General features: G+C 44.1%; 3 protein-coding genes across 4 annotated transcripts; all 3 read right to left on the bottom strand.

The window, feature by feature from the left end:
* Positions 1-220: 220 nt before the first annotated feature.
* Positions 221-2,920, bottom strand: ndufa4a (NDUFA4 mitochondrial complex associated a). Of its 2 annotated transcripts, XM_078083628.1 has the most exons (5): positions 2,791-2,920; positions 2,278-2,456; positions 1,162-1,250; positions 949-1,009; positions 221-488 (listed from the first exon to the last, which is right to left on the bottom strand). In XM_078083628.1, the coding sequence occupies exons 2-5, from the start codon at positions 2,317-2,319 to the stop codon at positions 432-434; spliced, it is 249 nt and encodes an 82-aa protein (XP_077939754.1). In that variant the 5' UTR covers positions 2,320-2,456; positions 2,791-2,920; the 3' UTR covers positions 221-431. The 2 variants fall into 2 exon arrangements, with proteins under 2 accessions (XP_077939754.1, XP_040046616.2); XM_040190682.2 differs by lacking the exon at positions 2,791-2,920 and having other exon boundaries at positions 2,278-2,588.
* An 862-nt stretch (positions 2,921-3,782) lies between these two features.
* On the bottom strand, positions 3,783-8,690 carry slc35b1 (solute carrier family 35 member B1). The gene is made up of 9 exons (XM_040190679.2): positions 8,083-8,690; positions 7,633-7,736; positions 7,421-7,551; positions 7,287-7,317; positions 6,583-6,743; positions 6,302-6,428; positions 5,317-5,423; positions 5,017-5,170; positions 3,783-4,420 (listed from the first exon to the last, which is right to left on the bottom strand). The coding sequence occupies exons 1-9, from the start codon at positions 8,205-8,207 to the stop codon at positions 4,368-4,370; spliced, it is 993 nt and encodes a 330-aa protein (XP_040046613.1). The 5' UTR covers positions 8,208-8,690; the 3' UTR covers positions 3,783-4,367.
* A 792-nt stretch (positions 8,691-9,482) lies between these two features.
* fam117aa (family with sequence similarity 117 member Aa) lies at positions 9,483-17,079 on the bottom strand. Its single transcript, XM_040190676.2, has 8 exons — positions 16,426-17,079; positions 14,658-14,803; positions 12,602-12,697; positions 12,298-12,411; positions 11,729-11,833; positions 11,198-11,429; positions 10,923-11,097; positions 9,483-10,653 (listed from the first exon to the last, which is right to left on the bottom strand). The coding sequence occupies exons 1-8, from the start codon at positions 16,712-16,714 to the stop codon at positions 10,440-10,442; spliced, it is 1,371 nt and encodes a 456-aa protein (XP_040046610.2). The 5' UTR covers positions 16,715-17,079; the 3' UTR covers positions 9,483-10,439.
* Between the last annotated feature and the right edge of the window lie 629 nt (positions 17,080-17,708).

Here is a 17,708-nt window from a genome sequence, read left to right on the forward strand (position 1 = left end):
CCCTTTACTTCACCGCAGTGGTCAGGGCAGGACAAGGTGAAATGAGGTGAAAGCACAGCCCATATAGTATCAGCAAAGCACGGTGTGAGTGTGGAGAGCGTTCTGGGTGGCGATGCAAATATGCCTTAAAGTGAAAATACAAACTAAAAGATGACCAAAGCTCGAGGCTTTTGAAAGCAAAGGGTCCCAAAAATGGAGTTTGGTTGCATGAAACGGGTTCTTTTCTCTGTATGGAGGAGACAAGACTCCTTCAATTTATTGAAAATGACAAATAACAGGTTTTACAAAATTCCAATTGGATGCAATGAGGAAACTTAAATGATTCACTGTGCGGATTTAGCCTCTGCATCCCTCGGGCTCCCAATAGAAGCTCCTAGCGGGGCTGTGCGGATCAACTGATCTTTGTGCTTTTGCTCCAGAAGATGGGATCTTTAGAAATCAGGACCTTCCTTCTTCAGCTTGCTGTAGTCCACGTTAACTGCGTAGAACTGAAAATACAAATGCAAATCTTAATTTCAAATCTCAAAGCTCAGGAATCAACGGTTGAGATCAAAATTCCATGTTTAAAAAAAAAAAATGAAAAAAGTTAAGTTAATGTGATAGTTTGTTTTGGGATGCTTTGGACAGCATAATCCCATACTGACCCTACATAATAGAGAACCTTTACAAATGGTGAATAATAAAAACAAATACATTAGCACTCTCCTACGACGGAGTAGGTGAACGTAGTTAATCACTTCATCAGATTAGTTTCTACAAGTCAAAGTTAACCAGATTAGGTCTGTAGATTAATCCAACGTGATGAGATAATCCAGGGATCAGCCACAGCTCTGGCAAACATCCACACTATGGTCCCTGAAAATAACCACCTGCGGTCTTCAGCACTAAAAATCAACTGTGCAAGAAAGCGTTGCTAGTAAGCCCTCCTAAGAGGAGACGGAGGCTCACCTTGTACTGATGGGTTGGGGCCAGCTTGTTCCAGGGCTCTGGGTTGTTCTTGCGATCCCAGCTGCAGGAGGAGAATCATGTTCACATTGTGAAAGATGAATCAAGAGGGAATGTAACTTGACACTTGAGATTTGTGGGCGAGTAGTAACATTTTCACCCCCTTACATCCGTCCACCCATTTGAAATATAATAACACGCAACTGAAGTCCTCACCTCACATCTGGGTTTCTGATGGCCAGACGAGCCAGGTACATCATGGACATGGCTGCCCCTCCACCAATGAAGAAGAAAAGGGGGATCAGCTGTAGAAAGAGAGGAATATTAAAAGAAACTTAAACAACAACAAGGCTGAATGTCACAGCTCGAGTAAACACACCGAGTCAGCTGACCGCTTGTATAGACTGCAAACACGGACGTGTCAGAGAAAAAGCATGACCTTGAATATATTCACCGACTGACTTTTGTATTAATACCATAGATTAACATTACATGTCATTTAATGTTTGCTGACGCCTTTATCCAAAAGCGACTTACAATAAGTGCATTTCAACCAGAAGGTTGAAATGCAACTCATGCAACTCAAAAAAGAACAAGAAAGGGCAGTTATCAAATAAGCCGTTTTGTTGTGTTTTTAGTGGCGGTAGAGTCTGAAGCGGTGTGTCTTTAGTTTAGTTCGATGTGAAGGCTCTCTGCGGTCTTGGTGTCTTCAGAGCTCGTTCAACCATTTCGGAGCCAGAACAGCAAAGAGTCGTTAGCTTGTCCAGTATGTATATATAAATAACTTCGAATATATTAAAGACATAGCAGTTAAGCTTAAATTACCAACTTGTAACAAACTATTTCAGTCTCTCTTAACGTGGTGAATTTAACCATGTACAATATCAAGCTGTACATAAAATCCCGTGTGTGGTTTGGAAGGTGAAGTTCCATGAAAGTAAACCTAGTAAGAAATGCTACTAGCTAACGCTACCTAGCCAGCTAACAAGTAGCATGTGGGGCTATTTCCAGCGCAGCGGACCCTCCTGTCGGCTAACGATCGGCTGCTATCGACTGAAGCCTTGACCCCATTTGACTCCAACACATTCAAAGTCATGTCACTTGCTACACAACGAGACTCTGGATTACTCCAGAAAAGTGAATTATCTTCTAACGTTAATATTTAACACAACTTCTCAAAGTCAGTGCGGTCAAAGACTTGGCGTGCTACGGCTAACTAGTTAAGCTAAAGCAGGTTAGCAGCGCAACTTCACAGACAACGGCGATGAAGTTTGAAACAAAACATTTGACCAGAACACGGATCCCTATCTCATGTCGCTGTGATATACTTACAGCTGGGTGGCTCTTCAGCTGTCTGCGCATTACGGCGAGCATCTTCCCTCCAGTGACGGTTGTTCGGATGTGAAAAGGTTCGGTCACGCTCCCCGAAACGGTGCGAAATGAGATCTGCCAAATCAGGCGGAAGACGGAGTAATGAAGGCACGAGACACATGGGATGCTGCAGATAGTGCCTGACCAAATGTGGGTTAAAAACACACGACTATTAATAAAAACACACGATTATTAATAAATATGGGTACCGGGTAGATCATTTATGTCGCAATAAATGCGACTAATACTGAGAAATGTTGTTGGGTTTCATCAATATGCTGCTCTGCCACTTCAGCTTTTATTTCCACGTTGCATTTTATTCTGGCAAATATATGAAATTTTCATCGTGCTACATTCACTGAATTTAGCTAGATTCCATCTTTATTTATGTGTAACTAAAATTATTTTTTATATATTCGTGTTACACATACGGCCATTGTGACTACATTTGATCATGTTATGTACTGACCCTACCTTGCGCATTTGTTGAATTGTCTTGTGATGATTGAAATGCCAGCAAATAATAAACAAAGGACTAAGAATTCCATTTGATTCGTGGATATCAGTGACATACCGGAGATAACAGGTGATCGCTGCCGTCTCTTGCGTCACAGCGAGGACTGGCTGCGTCATAGTGTGACCGCAGGTGTGACCGCTGCTTTACAGCCATTGGAAGGAAACGTTGCAAGGAATAATATATTTTAAAAATAATAATTAATTATGATTCCATTAGAGCGTTCTTTGCCTTTTATATTTTGAGGTGGTTGGTATTTAGGAGTTCACCGTGATGGTGAGAACTGAGAATATCAGTTTGAATACTACTATTTTAAGCCTTTAACACTGACGTGCCTTTTTCAAAAAGGGGATCCAAAGTTTTTTTTCAGCTGCATGTTAGTTGGTGTTTTTTCTTCTCAAAATTACCATCTGTGGTGAAAATGTTCAAGTATTCAGATATTTTACTGCAACACAATATGTCTACAAGTAAAAGTAGGGATCACATTATACCATAAGTACAAATATACTCTATATGAAATGATATAACTGATCGAATAATAGTTTATGCATTTTTATATTCATCAATGTAATGTTTCAGCTAATGTGTGTACACTGCTAGGTTGCTTGATGAATAAAAACATCACAATGTATTTGTTCATCTATCATAGTAAAAAGAACAACATCTCCCTGAGAAATGTAGTGGAGTCTAGAGGATAAGAGTATAATGTAGCAGAAAATGGAAACTACTACTACTCAAGTACACTACTTTAGTAAATGTTATTTTACCCCATGATTTAAAAGAGATGGTGACATACTTTTGAATTTTGTTGGCTCCGATACATAAATGACTAGTGATAATATTAATGATAATGTTTTGGGTTACTTTATAGCAGTTTTTGAAGAAGCGGCACCCGATCACAGGTGAGTATGTAAACTGAAGTAACAAATATTTGTAATAAAAAGTTACCATGTAATATCACAATTTCCCTTTAATGGTAAGTTATTTTCATTTTGTAGAAAATAAAGAGTAAAAACACTTTGATAGTAACATTTGATATAACACAAGTTACAACCATGTTTTATGAATGAAAAGCTACATGCTTGATTGTTTGCCAAGAAATAAACTACATATGTAATGATTACACTTATTGAAGCAACACATTGTAAACCAAGCATGACTTGATGGATAGTTCTTAGTTATACGCCTTGTTTGGTTTCAACATCCATCCAAGGGAGATGAGCTGGTTTCAGAAACGTAAAAGATTTGTCTAAATACAGTATTATCCCCCAATGTCTTCCAACCAGTCCAAATACTCCACAAAAGTGTGGTTTAAAAAAATGCAATGCTTGTCATAGTACATTCAGGATTTGATCCCAAGTAAAACGTCTTTTCAGTACATCAACAGTATATAGCAGAGGCCGGACTCTTTTAAATACAATTAAGTTAAATATCTGTTCGTACTAAGAATTCATAACGGACGTCTTATGAAAATAAGATACTCGCTGGAGAGTGTTTTCATTTGAAATGTTTTTGTCTCTTGTGTGCTCCAGAAGTTTTAGTTTGTTGTCTTTTTGGGGGTTTTGCCAAATTTAGCATCAAATCCGAGACCTGAAAAGCAAAAAGCAGAGATGTGATTAAGGAATCGTCAGATTAACAAAAAAATACAAACAAAATGACAAATTCAAACAATACAAATACAACTGTTTCAGCACTCCGGCTTCTTTTCCATCTCTTCTTGTATTATATTCACAGACCCCTTCAATTACACTCTCAATGCACAATTTACATTATATTACATTACAGGTCATTTAGCAGACGCTTTTATCCAATAGCGAGTTACATTACACTTTAAACCCATGGCTTTTGCACATTTTGCCCGGGGAGCAATTAGGGGTTAGGTGTCTTGCTCAGGGACACTTCGACTTGAGACATGGGGCAGCCAGGACTTGAACCACCAACCTTGCGGTTCCCAGCACACCCGCTCTACCCCCTGCGCCACGACGACCACTCGACCACAAGGGTTTGCGTGGGAAGCCGTGGCAAATATTCCCTGATTGTAGCTAATCGCTTGTTATAATAAACACATACGGTCACCGGCTCAGGCTGCAGTTCAAGGCTTCAACCGTGTTCTGTCGAGCCTCTGCTAGCATTACAGGCCGTCATAGATATTGAATCAATCCTGTTTAACAAGAATTTACTCTCACCGAGGAACACGAGGATGGTGCCAAACCACTGCATCGTACTCATGACGTTGCCAAAGAGGATAACTGAGCCGAGGATGGTGAAGAACTTCCTTGTGGTGGTGACGATGGAGCAAGTCAGAGGTCCAAAGTACACCACCGTCATGAAGATGAAGGTCTGGTAAGGGAGTAAGACATAAAAAACAATAACACTTATTTGGAAATATTATTTGGGACATGCATTTCAAAACTTTGATCAAGGCAAAGGACTTCTTCCAATGCTGCAACAACACGAACTATCCTCTCACACGAGGATCCACCCACCTGTCCGAGAGCACTGGTCAGTCCGAACAGAACGATATTGTAGATGATACTGGGGTGCCGTTCGGTGAAACTTAGGAACTCCCATATTTCCCCTGTCGACAAAACCGCTGAGAGCAAAGAGGAAGAAAGTGTCAATAGGAAATTAAAATGATGTCGTCGCAATAACAACTCGCTGATTGAACCCAACGTCTCATGTGTGGAGAAAGTCAGACCATCGTGTTCGTCGTGTGGCCATGCGGCACCACCAAGTGGTGTAAAACAGCAACAGCGCCCAGATGGAGCCTCGGTGCGGGGATGGGTGTGTGTGTGTGTGTGGGGGGGGTTACTGGATTTACAATAGTAAATCATTTCAAAGCAAGCAGGGTGTCTTAAGTTAAGCGCACAAACTAAACCCAAGGACCTCCGAAGGCATTTTAATTCAGCCTGAAACTGAACTTCTCACTTTTCAAACACCAATATAGATTTTCTGTTAATGTAAAACGGTAACATGAAAGTGGGAAGCCTATGTGCCGGACAGAAGGACTCTCACTAAGAGATAGCAGACACTGCCAATTAGTCTAGTAGGAATGATAAGCGTCTCCCAGTCCTCATCCTTGCGTTGACCTTGTGATTGTTATCGTCCTTCCCATTAGTGCCTCACCTTGGAAAACCTCTCATTATGTGAGATTTATTTTATGTGTCTTAGTCTTCAGTATATCAGAGCAACCTCCTCACAGAATTGAAAGCTTTGAGGTGCAGAATTCCCCCTCTATACAGATAACACTGAACTCTTCACAATGACGAGTTTCCGCTCCTCAGAGAAGTTTTTTTTCTGTAAAGAGCCATTTATGGTTTTGGTCTGGATTATTTTACCAACTTGGTATGCCACTAAATATTGTCAAAGCGATATGACATACAGTGCAGCTGCTGTTTAACAATAGGGCAGCAATGATCATCATTAAGGCAATGTTGCACATTAGCTTCTCCTCTGGCAAGTTGGACTCACCGAGCCCCAGCACCAGAGTGGACCACAAGTTGATGTTCAGCATCATGTGGTTGGCACTGGTCTGGAAGCGAGCCCTCATGTGGTCCTGAGCCACACCGGTCAACCCGTCCAATGTCAGAGAGACCAGCTGCAACACACAACCCCCCCAAGCCATGAGACTAGTGTCACAGAAATGTCACAGAGGGGCAGCAGCAGGGAGATTTAGATTGATGGGAAAACATGTCGCAATAACTGGAGCACGGGTGAGATGGATGGAACATAAACGCCGTTTTTAGACTCACCAACAGAATCTCTCCAAACCCAAAAACATGGTCATCTGCAACAGCTGAGCTCTTGTTGGGTTTATAGAGGAACAGCGCTACACCGCTCACAATAAGCAGCACACACAGATACTTAGCCAGCGGGTACTTCTTCCTCAGTATAGTCACACCGAGGATCATCACTGCAACAACACAACAACAGCATGATAGACGAGGTGTTTTAAGGCTTGGTTACCACGGAGACGTCGCTCAGCTTTGAGGTAAACCTAAACTGGCTACAGGCCTTCGCCCATGAGAGGGGAAAATCTGGATTGTGAAGTTTTTTCCACACTTGAAGTGTGTGTGTGTGTGTGTGTGTGTTCATGGAGCAAGAGATAACCCCCCCCTTAGAGTGAGATACAACTTTTATGTACAAACATGACAAAGTAAGCTGCCATATGTCCCATCCGAGCCGACTCAAGGAAATGTGCCTATTATGAACTGGCAGCTTCTGATGTGAAGTCAAGTTAGTTTGACTGATTAAAGGCTCCTTCAGATTTCGTAGCATATAGTGAAAAAAGAACGCAAATATAAAAAGAACATGTCATTACACGTTACCAGCTACATGAAATTACTTGTGCTATGATAATATAAATTTATGCTGAAAAAAAAATGTATTTATATGTGACAGTCAGGTAACCAAGTGATATGAAGGCCGAGAGCAGATAGCTAAATGTCAGATGTACCTGGTATGGGCTTGCAGGATTTACCCAACACCTAGAAGAAATAAATCACAGCTTTAGGATACGACAGCAGCAAGCAGTAATACATTGAAAATAATCACGTAAACCAAGTATTGTTGCTGATGGGGAAGACTCACCTGTGTGGGGTAGTTGATATACTGAAGGGCCGAGTTACTGGACACCATGGCTCCGAGATAAGAGAGGGAGCACAGCCCATAGAGCCAGCTCTTGGTGTGATCCGGCTTGGAGCCCTCAAAAAATACAATCACTGATCGTGGAAGAGGAAGATTTGGATTTAGAACTAAATCACTGAGTTTTTAGATTCTGCGTATTCTCTGCACATACTCACAGATCTTAGCAAACACAGCACTGACAATGCACTGGATGAAGACCAACGTCCGGGCAAACCTAAACTTCTCCTTTCGGTCTCCCTGACCGTAATCCCCTCGAGTGCTGCAGGAGACAAGAAGACAACACTTTGAGTGCAACAAGGTAGGACAAGGCTTGCTTGTTGGTTGGTTTTCATATTATTTTAGTAAAAGTGACACTATTGCCCATAAAATAGTATTACAATCACTTGGTAAACAGGACTGCGGTGCAGAGGAACAGCTTCGAGTCCTCATTTCTGTAACCAGATATGATCTTTATCCACTTTGGGGACTCAAGTCAACGACACACCACCCGTGTCACCCGTGTGACGTTTATTGAAGAGAGCTCGTTACATGACGGAATCACAGCTGTCGGGTGTGTGGGGGTGTGTGTGTGTGTGTGTGTGTGTCACAACGGATCGGTTACTCACATGGTCTCTTGCAGGATGCCGTAGTAAAAGTAACACACGAAGACTCCGAGGAAGCAGACGACGAACCGGACCCGCATATTGTCCCATATCGAGGCGGACCGCCCGGCTCCCCTCGCAGCAGCCATGCTGTCCTCCCCCCGCCCGGGTATGTTAACCGACACCGATCCGCTCCCCGCGCCCCGCACACCGACGTCCCGCTCCACTATACCCGCAATGACGAGCCCCGGGGGAAAGATGCTCGAGTTTGCGGGTTAGTTGTTGTTTCTGTGGTCGGTGACGTCAGCGCTCGTGCCGACTAGCGTCAATCTTCTTGTTGTGCACATCAACTGCTCGCTAACGGCACCTTGAATTGTCCACAGCTGCAGTCCGATTTCGTGTCATTGATGTATTTTAATTACTTCGAAATTAAAAAAGAAAGAAAAAAGCAGTATCCCATTGCCGCCGGGCTTCCCGTAACGAACGTGTGTACAGAGCGAAGCTTGCGTTTTCATTGAGAAATGACAGCCTGTAATAAAGGGGAAAAGGTAAAAAGCGGCCGCGTCGGGGAATTGGACTTTATGGAAGGACCTCAGTGGTGTCCACAGCTGCGCCTGAACAAAACACATCTAATGGGGAAAAAAACAACGACAGTGACATATGTCTACCCAGATGAAACAGGAGTAAAACAAAAATAAACGTTTTATTAAAGAAAATTTAATTGAAAAAATGATTGAAACGCTCGGACATTTTATTTTTTATATAAATGTACTACTAGATTATATTTATTGGTGCATTATTGTGTTTATGTGGCTGGTAAGTATGGAGCTCTTTTGATTACTGTATGTATTCCATCTGGTGGGTAGCCTGTGAAATGTTCCTCTGGGATCCATTAAGTTATTCTTAATTACACACCAACCAACTCTTTACATAAGTGTGACCACAACGTTGTACTTTTCATATATTTAATTGGCTGTGTGAGCTTGCCTACAGTTTATATTTCACCGGTGCATATTGTTGTTCTTGTTTAGTAATTATCTTGTCGTGTGGCAGTTGCAAAGGCAGCTATTACAAAAATATACGGTCCTTTTCTTGAATACGTCGCATAGCTTTTTGTCGTCGTAGGATGTGGATTAAATTCATTGGTCCATGTGGTGCAACAGCGATCATTTTTCCTCTCCTCGACCAATCACAATGACAAGTTTGGTTTAAAGGGGAGTGCTTCGTTTTAAAAAACGCAAATCCACGTGTCCAACGCGAGTAACAACAACAACCCCCACAGTAGTTATAAAAATATATAAAAAATATATTTACATGCCGAGAAAACGTGGTAATTCTGCTCAGTGGCACATTAAACAGTTTAAGTATTAATAGTCAAAGTTTTAATTGGGTGCATTATCAGTTCAGAGGAAATACTCGGCTGATAAATCTTACCTAACTGCAGGTATATTTTTTTTATTTAGCGTTAATGCTGATCAAGACAGATTTCATCCATTTAGTTCAAATGAAGGGACTCAACCTCTTTCATATTCCAAAGAAATATTGACATAAAGAGTCTCCGATTGGACAAAAGACACCCAGGACCACTCAAATTCTAAAAAAGTTGACAAAATTGCTTTGGTTTGGTTTGAATAATGCCCGCTGCCTGTGAGTAGAGCTACTAACACGTTCCTGTGTATGAACAATACAACGTTAGGTTTGTTGTTGTTGAGTGAATACAAAAACAGTACTACCAGCCTCCTTATAAAGATACAAATATATATTTATATATCTTGCTTGAATTACATATGTAGAAAAGCAGGCCATAATTAAACTCTAGGCCAAAAAGGCTAAACCTTTTTCACAACACAATTTCTAAGGTTAAAGGAACAAACCCATCAAGTACTCACATTAAGCTGAAAATCAAACTAAACAATTCTTTGTTTGACTTAAATGGTAGTAAAAAAGCAATATTTGTTTTGTAAGTGCTTGGATGGTTGACTCTGAATACACCTATTTGGACATTAAGAAGAAAACATCCCCAGCAGACTGCAGTCTCTGTTTGGACCGCTGACACATAACTAAAAGAGAAAATAAAAACTTTTAAAAGCATCAGCACTCATTCAGCTGTAAAACTTTTTTCACTATTTCCCAACAGTATCAGCTAAAACGTTTCCATACAGTGGAAATAATCAGTAAAGCAGCCAGATTCAAGGCTAAAGTTCATCTAAAGCATCAGTCCCAGAGTCTCATATTTTGATCACAGTGATCATGGTCCATGCAGCAGTGATTAGCCATGTGACCACAGGCATCTGATGGCAGATAAAGCACATCCAGTTTGTGTGGGTTCTGGCAGTACCGCGTGGGTCAGTCCTGAGAGGAGGCTCGGCTCAGACATCCACCTACTGCGTGCCCAGGTGCCTCGTGGGAGAGGCCTGACCGGGGCAGCCGGTGACCGGAGAGACCGACAGGCCGCGGAAGAGGAGGTCCATGGAGGGCAGAAGAGGCTTCAAGAGACTGACAGGGCAGAAAGCGGAGCCTCCGTGGGGGGTAAAGTTAACTTTATTGGGGTCAGGGCAGGACGGCTGGAGGAGAGGCTCGTCCTGACAGGCAGACCTAGAGAGAAAAGGCCGTATGTACAAAAGAGTACGGGTATCAAGGGTTTAAAAGCCAAAACTTTGCATTTAGTTCTACACATAATAACATTATAATAACGATTAAGTCTGCTATTGGGATATGATTGATTTAAATTAGGAAATGTCAGAATTTAGGGAGTTTAGGGAAATTTCCACATGATATTAAAAAGCGAAATACTGGTAAAAAAAAAATATATATATATATATATATAATTAGGCAATACAAGATTATATGATGAGTTAACTTACGTTCCCTCCTCACACACTCGTACTCGCTCGCAGCCTTCTGGCGGCTCGCGCTGGAAGGAGTAGGTTTTGCTGGGACGAGGAGCGGAGGAGCAAGGCTGCAGCAGAGGAGGATCCAATGCAAACGAAGGGAGCGGCGTGGACGGGGCGGGACACGCCGTCTCACAGTCCGCCGGCTCTGCAAGAAACGACGGAAACACCCAAACCTTTATTAATAATGCAAAAAATACACGTTTGAAAACCTCACCGCACACAAAAATAAGAAAGAGTTGTCCCACCTGGCTCTCCCATGGGACAGGGGGACTGTGATGGAGACAAACTAGACGGGTTCAATGGAGAGGGGGAACTTGAGGGAGACAGAAGCGATGGATCTAGAGGAGAGGGGGACTGAGAAGGAGAGAAGAGGGAAGGGTCCAGATCCAAGGGGCCGGGGGAGGGCTCGCTCTGTGAGCCACTGCTGCATCTCTGCACAGGGACGGGGGCCCTGTGGCCGTCTGGGATATCCAAAATCTGTAGAGATCAGGGGTAAACAAGTGAAGGAGTCAGAGTAGCTAAAGAAACAACACACAGTGGGGTGTGTTTTCCCATCTGGAAAACGTTACTATTGGTGTTTTGATGATGTGACACTTGACTTGCTCTGTCGGTACGTGCAGGAAGTATATTTTTTGAGTACCCCAGGAGGTTATGAAACCAATCTCAGGATCAAATTATATATATTTCTTTTTTCTTGTTACGACAGAGCTGAAGCTGATTGTTAAGCTAACTCAACTTAACCCTCGGTGGTTGTCAGTGTAGCTCCGTGGCCTCACCTCATGCTGATCCTCGGGTTTCTCAGAAACAAACGCCTCCTCCAGCTCTAAGTTGAGGCCTTCAACGCTGCGTCGCAGCCGCGGAGCGAGTCTGTTCAGCGGCGTCTGAAAAAAAAAAAAAAGTCAAAAACAGGGGAACGGACTTAATGGATTCACTTTGTTTATGTCGTACGGTGCAGGCGAGTCGCCGCCATGGAGGACAATATGTGAAAAATGGAATTGGAGCCCTCACAGTATTTGAAAATTAACATTCATCAAATGCCACAAAAGAAAGCCAAGTGCAAATGTGAGATTTAGTTACATTGTTTAGATAGTTTAAAAAAAGAGAAGACTAGTATTCTGTAGGTTAGGTCCTCATTGCGGGTGTATAACAACTATAAATCTGTCAATTCAGTTTTCAGCTGTGAAAAGGAGAAAAACAACCGTCATGTAAAATAAATCTGGAGTTAAAAATTCTATTCAGCCGCTTTATTTATGAGTCGAGTAAAGGTTGGTCATTTTTAACTGGCAAAGGCCAGGCTATACAATAAGTAAATATGGCATTAAAAGGAAAAAAGAACACGGGCTACCTGAGTGATGCCTGCAGCGTGACCCGCTGACAGGGGGTGGTGGGGTGGCTCGTGCCCTGCCGGCGGAGGGACATGGCGGGAGCGCTTCTGCAACTGGTTCCTCAGCTTGGCAACCTGAGGGACGGAGGGTGGAGCGAAGGGAGGATTCAGGAGGCACGACGATTCATTCTGAAAGCGTTCACTCGCTGCCCCCCCCCGTGTATTCTGATTGTGTTGTGCAGCACCAGAGGAAGGGCGCAGAACGGAGGGTGCGAGTATCAGGGGGAAAACCGGAAATCTGATTTAGTGATAAATGGCCACTTGCCTCCCTCAGGTGCTCCGCGCTGCCCCATGAGGCCGAGCGCTTGTGTCCGCCGGCGCTTCTCCTTCCTCGGGTCTCCTCTGTCCAGGAACTTGGAGTCTTTGGAGAAAAAAAATACCACATGATTACACTGTGGTGAATAAAGAGTCCTGTATTTGGGGACTTTGGTGTAAAATGGCCCCTGTTTTTCGGCAGCAGTCGAGGTCCTTTTACAAACTCTGCACTTCCAATAGACGCTGCAGCTTCAGAGCACAACACAGAAGTGACGCCCCACAGCTGTCTTTCACACCTGCCCCACAGCAGCTGTACAGAGGGAGAAAATCCACCCAGAGCTGCAAAACAGCTCCGCTTCCACACAAACCCAAACCACATCACGGTGTGACTATAAATACAGTGCAAGTACCAGCATACAACGCCTCGCTGCACTTAAACACACGCACGCACCAAGTAACCTTGTTGTTCACAAAGTTACGCACTTCTTCTTTTGTCAGTCACCACTCACAACTTTCCCTCGTACGTCCGTACCAATTTCTTCACATTAACTCTGGATTTTCTACCCGAGGGCGCCGGGTCGACCGCTCCCGGACGCAGACTGGGAGCAGACGGTTGGCAGTTCATCACCGGCAGGTGAAGGCCAGGGTTGAGTTGACCCACAGGATCAGATCAGTCACGGTTCCGGTGCCGCTAGTCAAGCGGTCCACGCGTTCGCTGGGCCCCTCACTGGGCGTCTGTGCCATTCACAAGGGGCAGCCGACATTACACATTTAGCCCTCTCCGTCTGCTCCGCGGCTATGTCATGATTTGCTGTCCCCCAAAATACCCGAGCCGCTCCTCTGGAGTCGGCCTCTACATCTCCAGAGAAATCTCATTGGTTCCTTCGATGCCGACAAGATAACACAGACACCAGCTCGTCCCGTCCGGTCCACTCATACGTAATGCATCGCCCCGGCTAAATGAGTCGGAACGCGGCATGAGTCAGTCATAAAGTGACATCGGTGTAGAGTTACAGCTGCCAACGCAGCCCCCCCCCCCCCCGAATTATCTAACACCAACAACCCCCACCCTGCTTAAACGCGAACAGGGGGTGCATGGGACCAAACCTATAAAAAGACTCATCATCATTTGGTCTGGCTAGTGTTTCCAGCTCATGGGGCTCATTTCGTTAAGGTTCAAGCGTCCAAACCACAACATTTTAAACTTACTAACAAACAGAGAAGTGGCAGATCCACAAGTTTGGAAGACTTGAGGCGGAGAATATTTAGGTGTTTGCTCGATAAACGCCTGGCACATTAACTTGGTTGTCACAGATCTCGGCGATTATTTTCTGCAACGATGCCATGTGGTCATAGTTTGTGTTGTTATTGGTTTGCTTTGTGTTACATAAATGTGGATATTTCTCCACACGCATGCACGGCCATCTGTAGCCCACAGGACAATTCTTACCCGATAAGGAATGAAACAATGAGCTATATCATCTGGAGTAATGGCGAGGGAGTAAGGCAGAAGGAGGTGCTGGGTGGGCGGTGGAGGTCGGCTGCATGTGTGTGTGGCTGGAGAGAGTGCTGGGGGATGGGGTGTCTGTATAATGAGGTCAGGAGGGGTTTGTTCCTCACAATGGAGGCAATGGGGGGTTCTTTCGGGTTTAAACTGTGTCATAGGCGAAGACGAAGCCGCGGAGCTTGGGGATGTTGCTCTGGGCATTGTGCACTAGTTAGGAGCAGATACAGACGAGGGGGGGGGGCGAGAACAGCAGAGTTTAAAGAAAAAAAAAAAAAAACGACTATTTCCAGTTGGCTGCCTTCCACCCGCAGCGGCCAACTGGAACCACCAGACACCTGCAGCGCTGACATCAGATATCTCGTCTATAGAGATCCTTAACGTGCAACGTAAGCAAACATTTGGTCTCCCGGCTGATTTTTTTTCTTCTTCCTGCAACGTGATGCAACAGGTCTCATGGGCGAAGCGTTCTCGGGGCACAAACCGCCGCTGATCTAGTTTTGTTCAATTACGGCAATGACACTGGAGTGTCCCCGCAGTGTCCCGATGTGTTCATATTTACCTGCGTGGCTTTGTCATTGACGCAGGTGATGGCCGGGATCTCTGCCTCTTTGGGCCAATGTCCCTGCAGATAGGGAGCGACGATGGCGTCCAGGGACAGGGTCCGGCGGATGGTGGGCCTCGGCGGGCGAGCTGTGGTCCTGTCGGCTTTTCGGGCAACACAAATGAAAGCACATTAACGTCAGAGATCACGTGGGTGCCTCGGAAGCCAGAAGTCACTGCTTGTCCGAACAATGACGGCCTTGCAGAGAAAAATCATGCCTGTGTGACACTGGATGTGACATACATATATGTATGATATGAATATATATATATATATATATATATATATATATATATATATATATATATATATGATACATACATATCATATCATACACATATATATATATAACTCTGTTTCAAAGACACTCCCTTTTAAACAGCATCGCAACACTAGTCGTTCACAAAATTGCTCCCAGGCTTCCTCCCCACCGGATAGCATGCAGTGTGCGGCGCTCCATTTGTGTGCGAGTGTGCGTGCGTGTTGGCAGCTCTTTGTAATCTCTGGCAGGTGTGGGCCATGCCTTTGACCTGGAGCAAAGCCATCCAACGACACAGCGCTGGCAACAGTCCCCACAGACTACAAATACGTCTACCGCAAACAACACACGCATGTCATGTTGCAGGGCAGACTGGATGTATAAATAAATACCAGTACATGCAGATGTGAGTGGCACAGTTACAGTACAAGTCGAATAGAGAGGCTGCTGCGTTAGCGTGAAGCAGAGATCCCACAGGTCAGAGTGCAAAGAGGCGACTCAGTGTCCAAATAACATTATGAGAGCAGTGTTATGTTTCAGGGTTAAAAGCCTCCATTGTTCAGCTAGTCAACAGTTCCCTGAATTAGAACGAAAAGGCCTTTTCCTTAATAGTAACAGTCTTGAGATCCAGTCTGTTAGGTTCTGTTTAAATAAATAGTTGCTTTACTTTTCTAACATGTGTTGTAAATGAGTTAAGTTAAAATGTAAGGATTCATCCACACTTTTTTTGTCATTCAAAGTTGTGAGTGCCTGAGGACGGCATTTCATTCTGCAAAACTATTATTGCTGTTATTGATTACTCTGCTAATCAATTTCTCCAATCATCAATTGGTGTCCATCATAGTTTTTTTTAGAGCTTTAGAGCTTATAGTCTTTTTTTCAAAACCTACACATTTTTTGTTTTCACAATATAACACAGAGAGAAGCAGCGCCCTTCCTCACACTTTAGAAGCCGGGACAAGAAAAGATTTACTTGAAACCCGACTCAAGCATCAATGGGTTGTCAAAATAGTTGCTGATTAGTTTCCTGTGTCGGTTATTCTTTTAGGCTTTTTTGATACAATACACAAAAAGATAAGTCATATGGACGGAAACGGGACAGTCCTCAAACAAAGAAATTCTTGGTCCACTAACAAGCACTGGTTTACTAATCAATTAGTCAATTTGATGGAAAAGAGTTTGTGTGATTTCCCCACAGAGAATCACACCAAAAGCCCCACTTGAAATCTTATGTTTACCAGAGATGTGCTTAGAGGTTTCTTGGAGGGGAAAAACAAGTAGCTGAATGAAAAAAACTTAAATGACCCAAAAAACTAGTTAGTGGTCAGGGCCGCTCTAGAATAAATCTACTAAAATGAACTCGTAACATCATCATGTGGAACCAAATTACGCTTTGAAACCCTGGACCACATGGAGGGCAATGACCCCCCCCCCCTCCGCCCTCCCTCCCCCAGAGTGTGCATTTACCCGTCTTGACCTCCCTGCACAGGAGAGCTGAGCCCCTCTGGAGCTGGTACGGGACCGTGGCTCTCAGGGGCTGCAGACTGGCGTTGCTGCAACCCCGAGGCGCTCCTCCACTTCTGCCCGACATCCCCCACTCCGAGCTCCGCTTTTCAAAACACGCGCGCACACGCACACACACACACACGCACACACGCACACCCACACACGCACGCACGCACACGCGGCTCCGCTTTTTCTTCTTCACTTTTTCCAATGCAACCGTGCGCCGCGCTGACTCCCACTCGGTCCGCATTCAGTTCATCCACGAGGACGATCCAAAACTCCGATCGAGCCTCTTCTCGGGCACCCAGCTTGAGCTTTCTTTTGTGAAGATGACCATGATTCCTCCTGCTTACTTTCGGGTTGAAGGCGCAGAGAGAGAGGGAGAGAGGGAGAGAGGGAGAGAGAGAGGTGGGATCTGAGCGCAGCTTTGCGCTTTAACGCATCCTCGTGGATGAATCCTGACGTCGCGGTGTGAACGCGGTCGCCGCTCGTTGCGCTCGTCTCTGCAGAGTGACAACACAACAGGTCGGATCAACCCGAGGCAGCCGGGCGGTGTGTGAGTCCGAGGGAGGGAGATCTGGTTGGTTGCTGCACAGTACTACTGAGCACGTATTGGTGTTCACGCCCATCTGTCTCCTGAAGAGACCCCCCCCCCCCCCCCCCCACACCCTCCTCATAAAGAAAAATTAAAGCTCCCTTACACTTACATACATTTTTTTCATAGCACCTCCCCTCCTATCCTTCAAGCTGGTCAAGTTGGTCCAAACCTTGGGGTCTACTCACTAGGGTGTGTATGGTCTTAAAAGTGTGGGTCAGGGACCCCTAAAGGGCACTACAGGGTCTCAAAGCGTTCTAACATACCTCATAGAAGAACGGATCAGGTTCCCAGAGGGGCATATAGATGTAGCTATTTCAAGCACGTTATAACAAATTGCATGATTTTCATGCAATCAGATTTCATGATGAGTAGAATAAACAAATTAAAATGACATTGAGTTTGATATCATTTCATTATGTTATGTCTAATTAACTAGTTTTGCTATTAAAACATATCTAAGTCAGGTTTATGATAGTTTGAACAAAGCTTTTTATCTTCGATGTATTACCATTGTAGCAAATTAATCACCAAGATTATGTCCACTGTATTAGCTAAATCTTCCAATAACACAAACCATAATTGATAAAAAGAAATTGTTTAAATAACAACTAAAAGGCTTTGCGTAGTCTGTTTACTATTCCGCCCA

Source organism: Gasterosteus aculeatus, chromosome 11 (genome assembly GCF_964276395.1).
Source record: "Gasterosteus aculeatus chromosome 11, fGasAcu3.hap1.1, whole genome shotgun sequence".
NCBI classification, from domain to species: Eukaryota; Metazoa; Chordata; class Actinopteri; order Perciformes; family Gasterosteidae; genus Gasterosteus; species Gasterosteus aculeatus.

Excerpts from the sequence above, each read along its gene's own strand:
- ndufa4a (XM_078083628.1), bottom strand. The coding sequence starts at position 2,319 with ATGCTCGCCGTAATGCGCAGACAGCTGAAGAGCCACCCAGCT. Across the intron at positions 1,251-2,277 it reads AGCTGAAGAGCCACCCAGCT|CTGATCCCCCTTTTCTTCTT; the intron begins GTAAGTATATCA and ends CTCTTTCTACAG. Across the intron at positions 1,010-1,161 it reads ATCAGAAACCCAGATGTGAG|CTGGGATCGCAAGAACAACC; the intron begins GTGAGGACTTCA and ends CTCCTCCTGCAG.
- slc35b1 (XM_040190679.2), bottom strand. The coding sequence starts at position 8,207 with ATGGCTGCTGCGAGGGGAGCCGGGCGGTCCGCCTCGATATGGGACAAT. Across the intron at positions 6,744-7,286 it reads ATCCTGCAAGCCCATACCAG|TGATGATCCTCGGTGTGACT; the intron begins GTACATCTGACA and ends GTGTTGTTGCAG. Across the intron at positions 5,171-5,316 it reads TGACCAGTGCTCTCGGACAG|ACCTTCATCTTCATGACGGT; the intron begins GTGGGTGGATCC and ends CTCCCTTACCAG.
- fam117aa (XM_040190676.2), bottom strand. The coding sequence starts at position 16,714 with ATGCGGACCGAGTGGGAGTCAGCGCGGCGCACGGTTGCATTGGAAAAA. Across the intron at positions 11,430-11,728 it reads AACCCGAGGATCAGCATGAG|ATTTTGGATATCCCAGACGG; the intron begins GTGAGGCCACGG and ends TGATCTCTACAG. Across the intron at positions 10,654-10,922 it reads CGAGTGTGTGAGGAGGGAAC|GTCTGCCTGTCAGGACGAGC; the intron begins GTAAGTTAACTC and ends TTTTCTCTCTAG.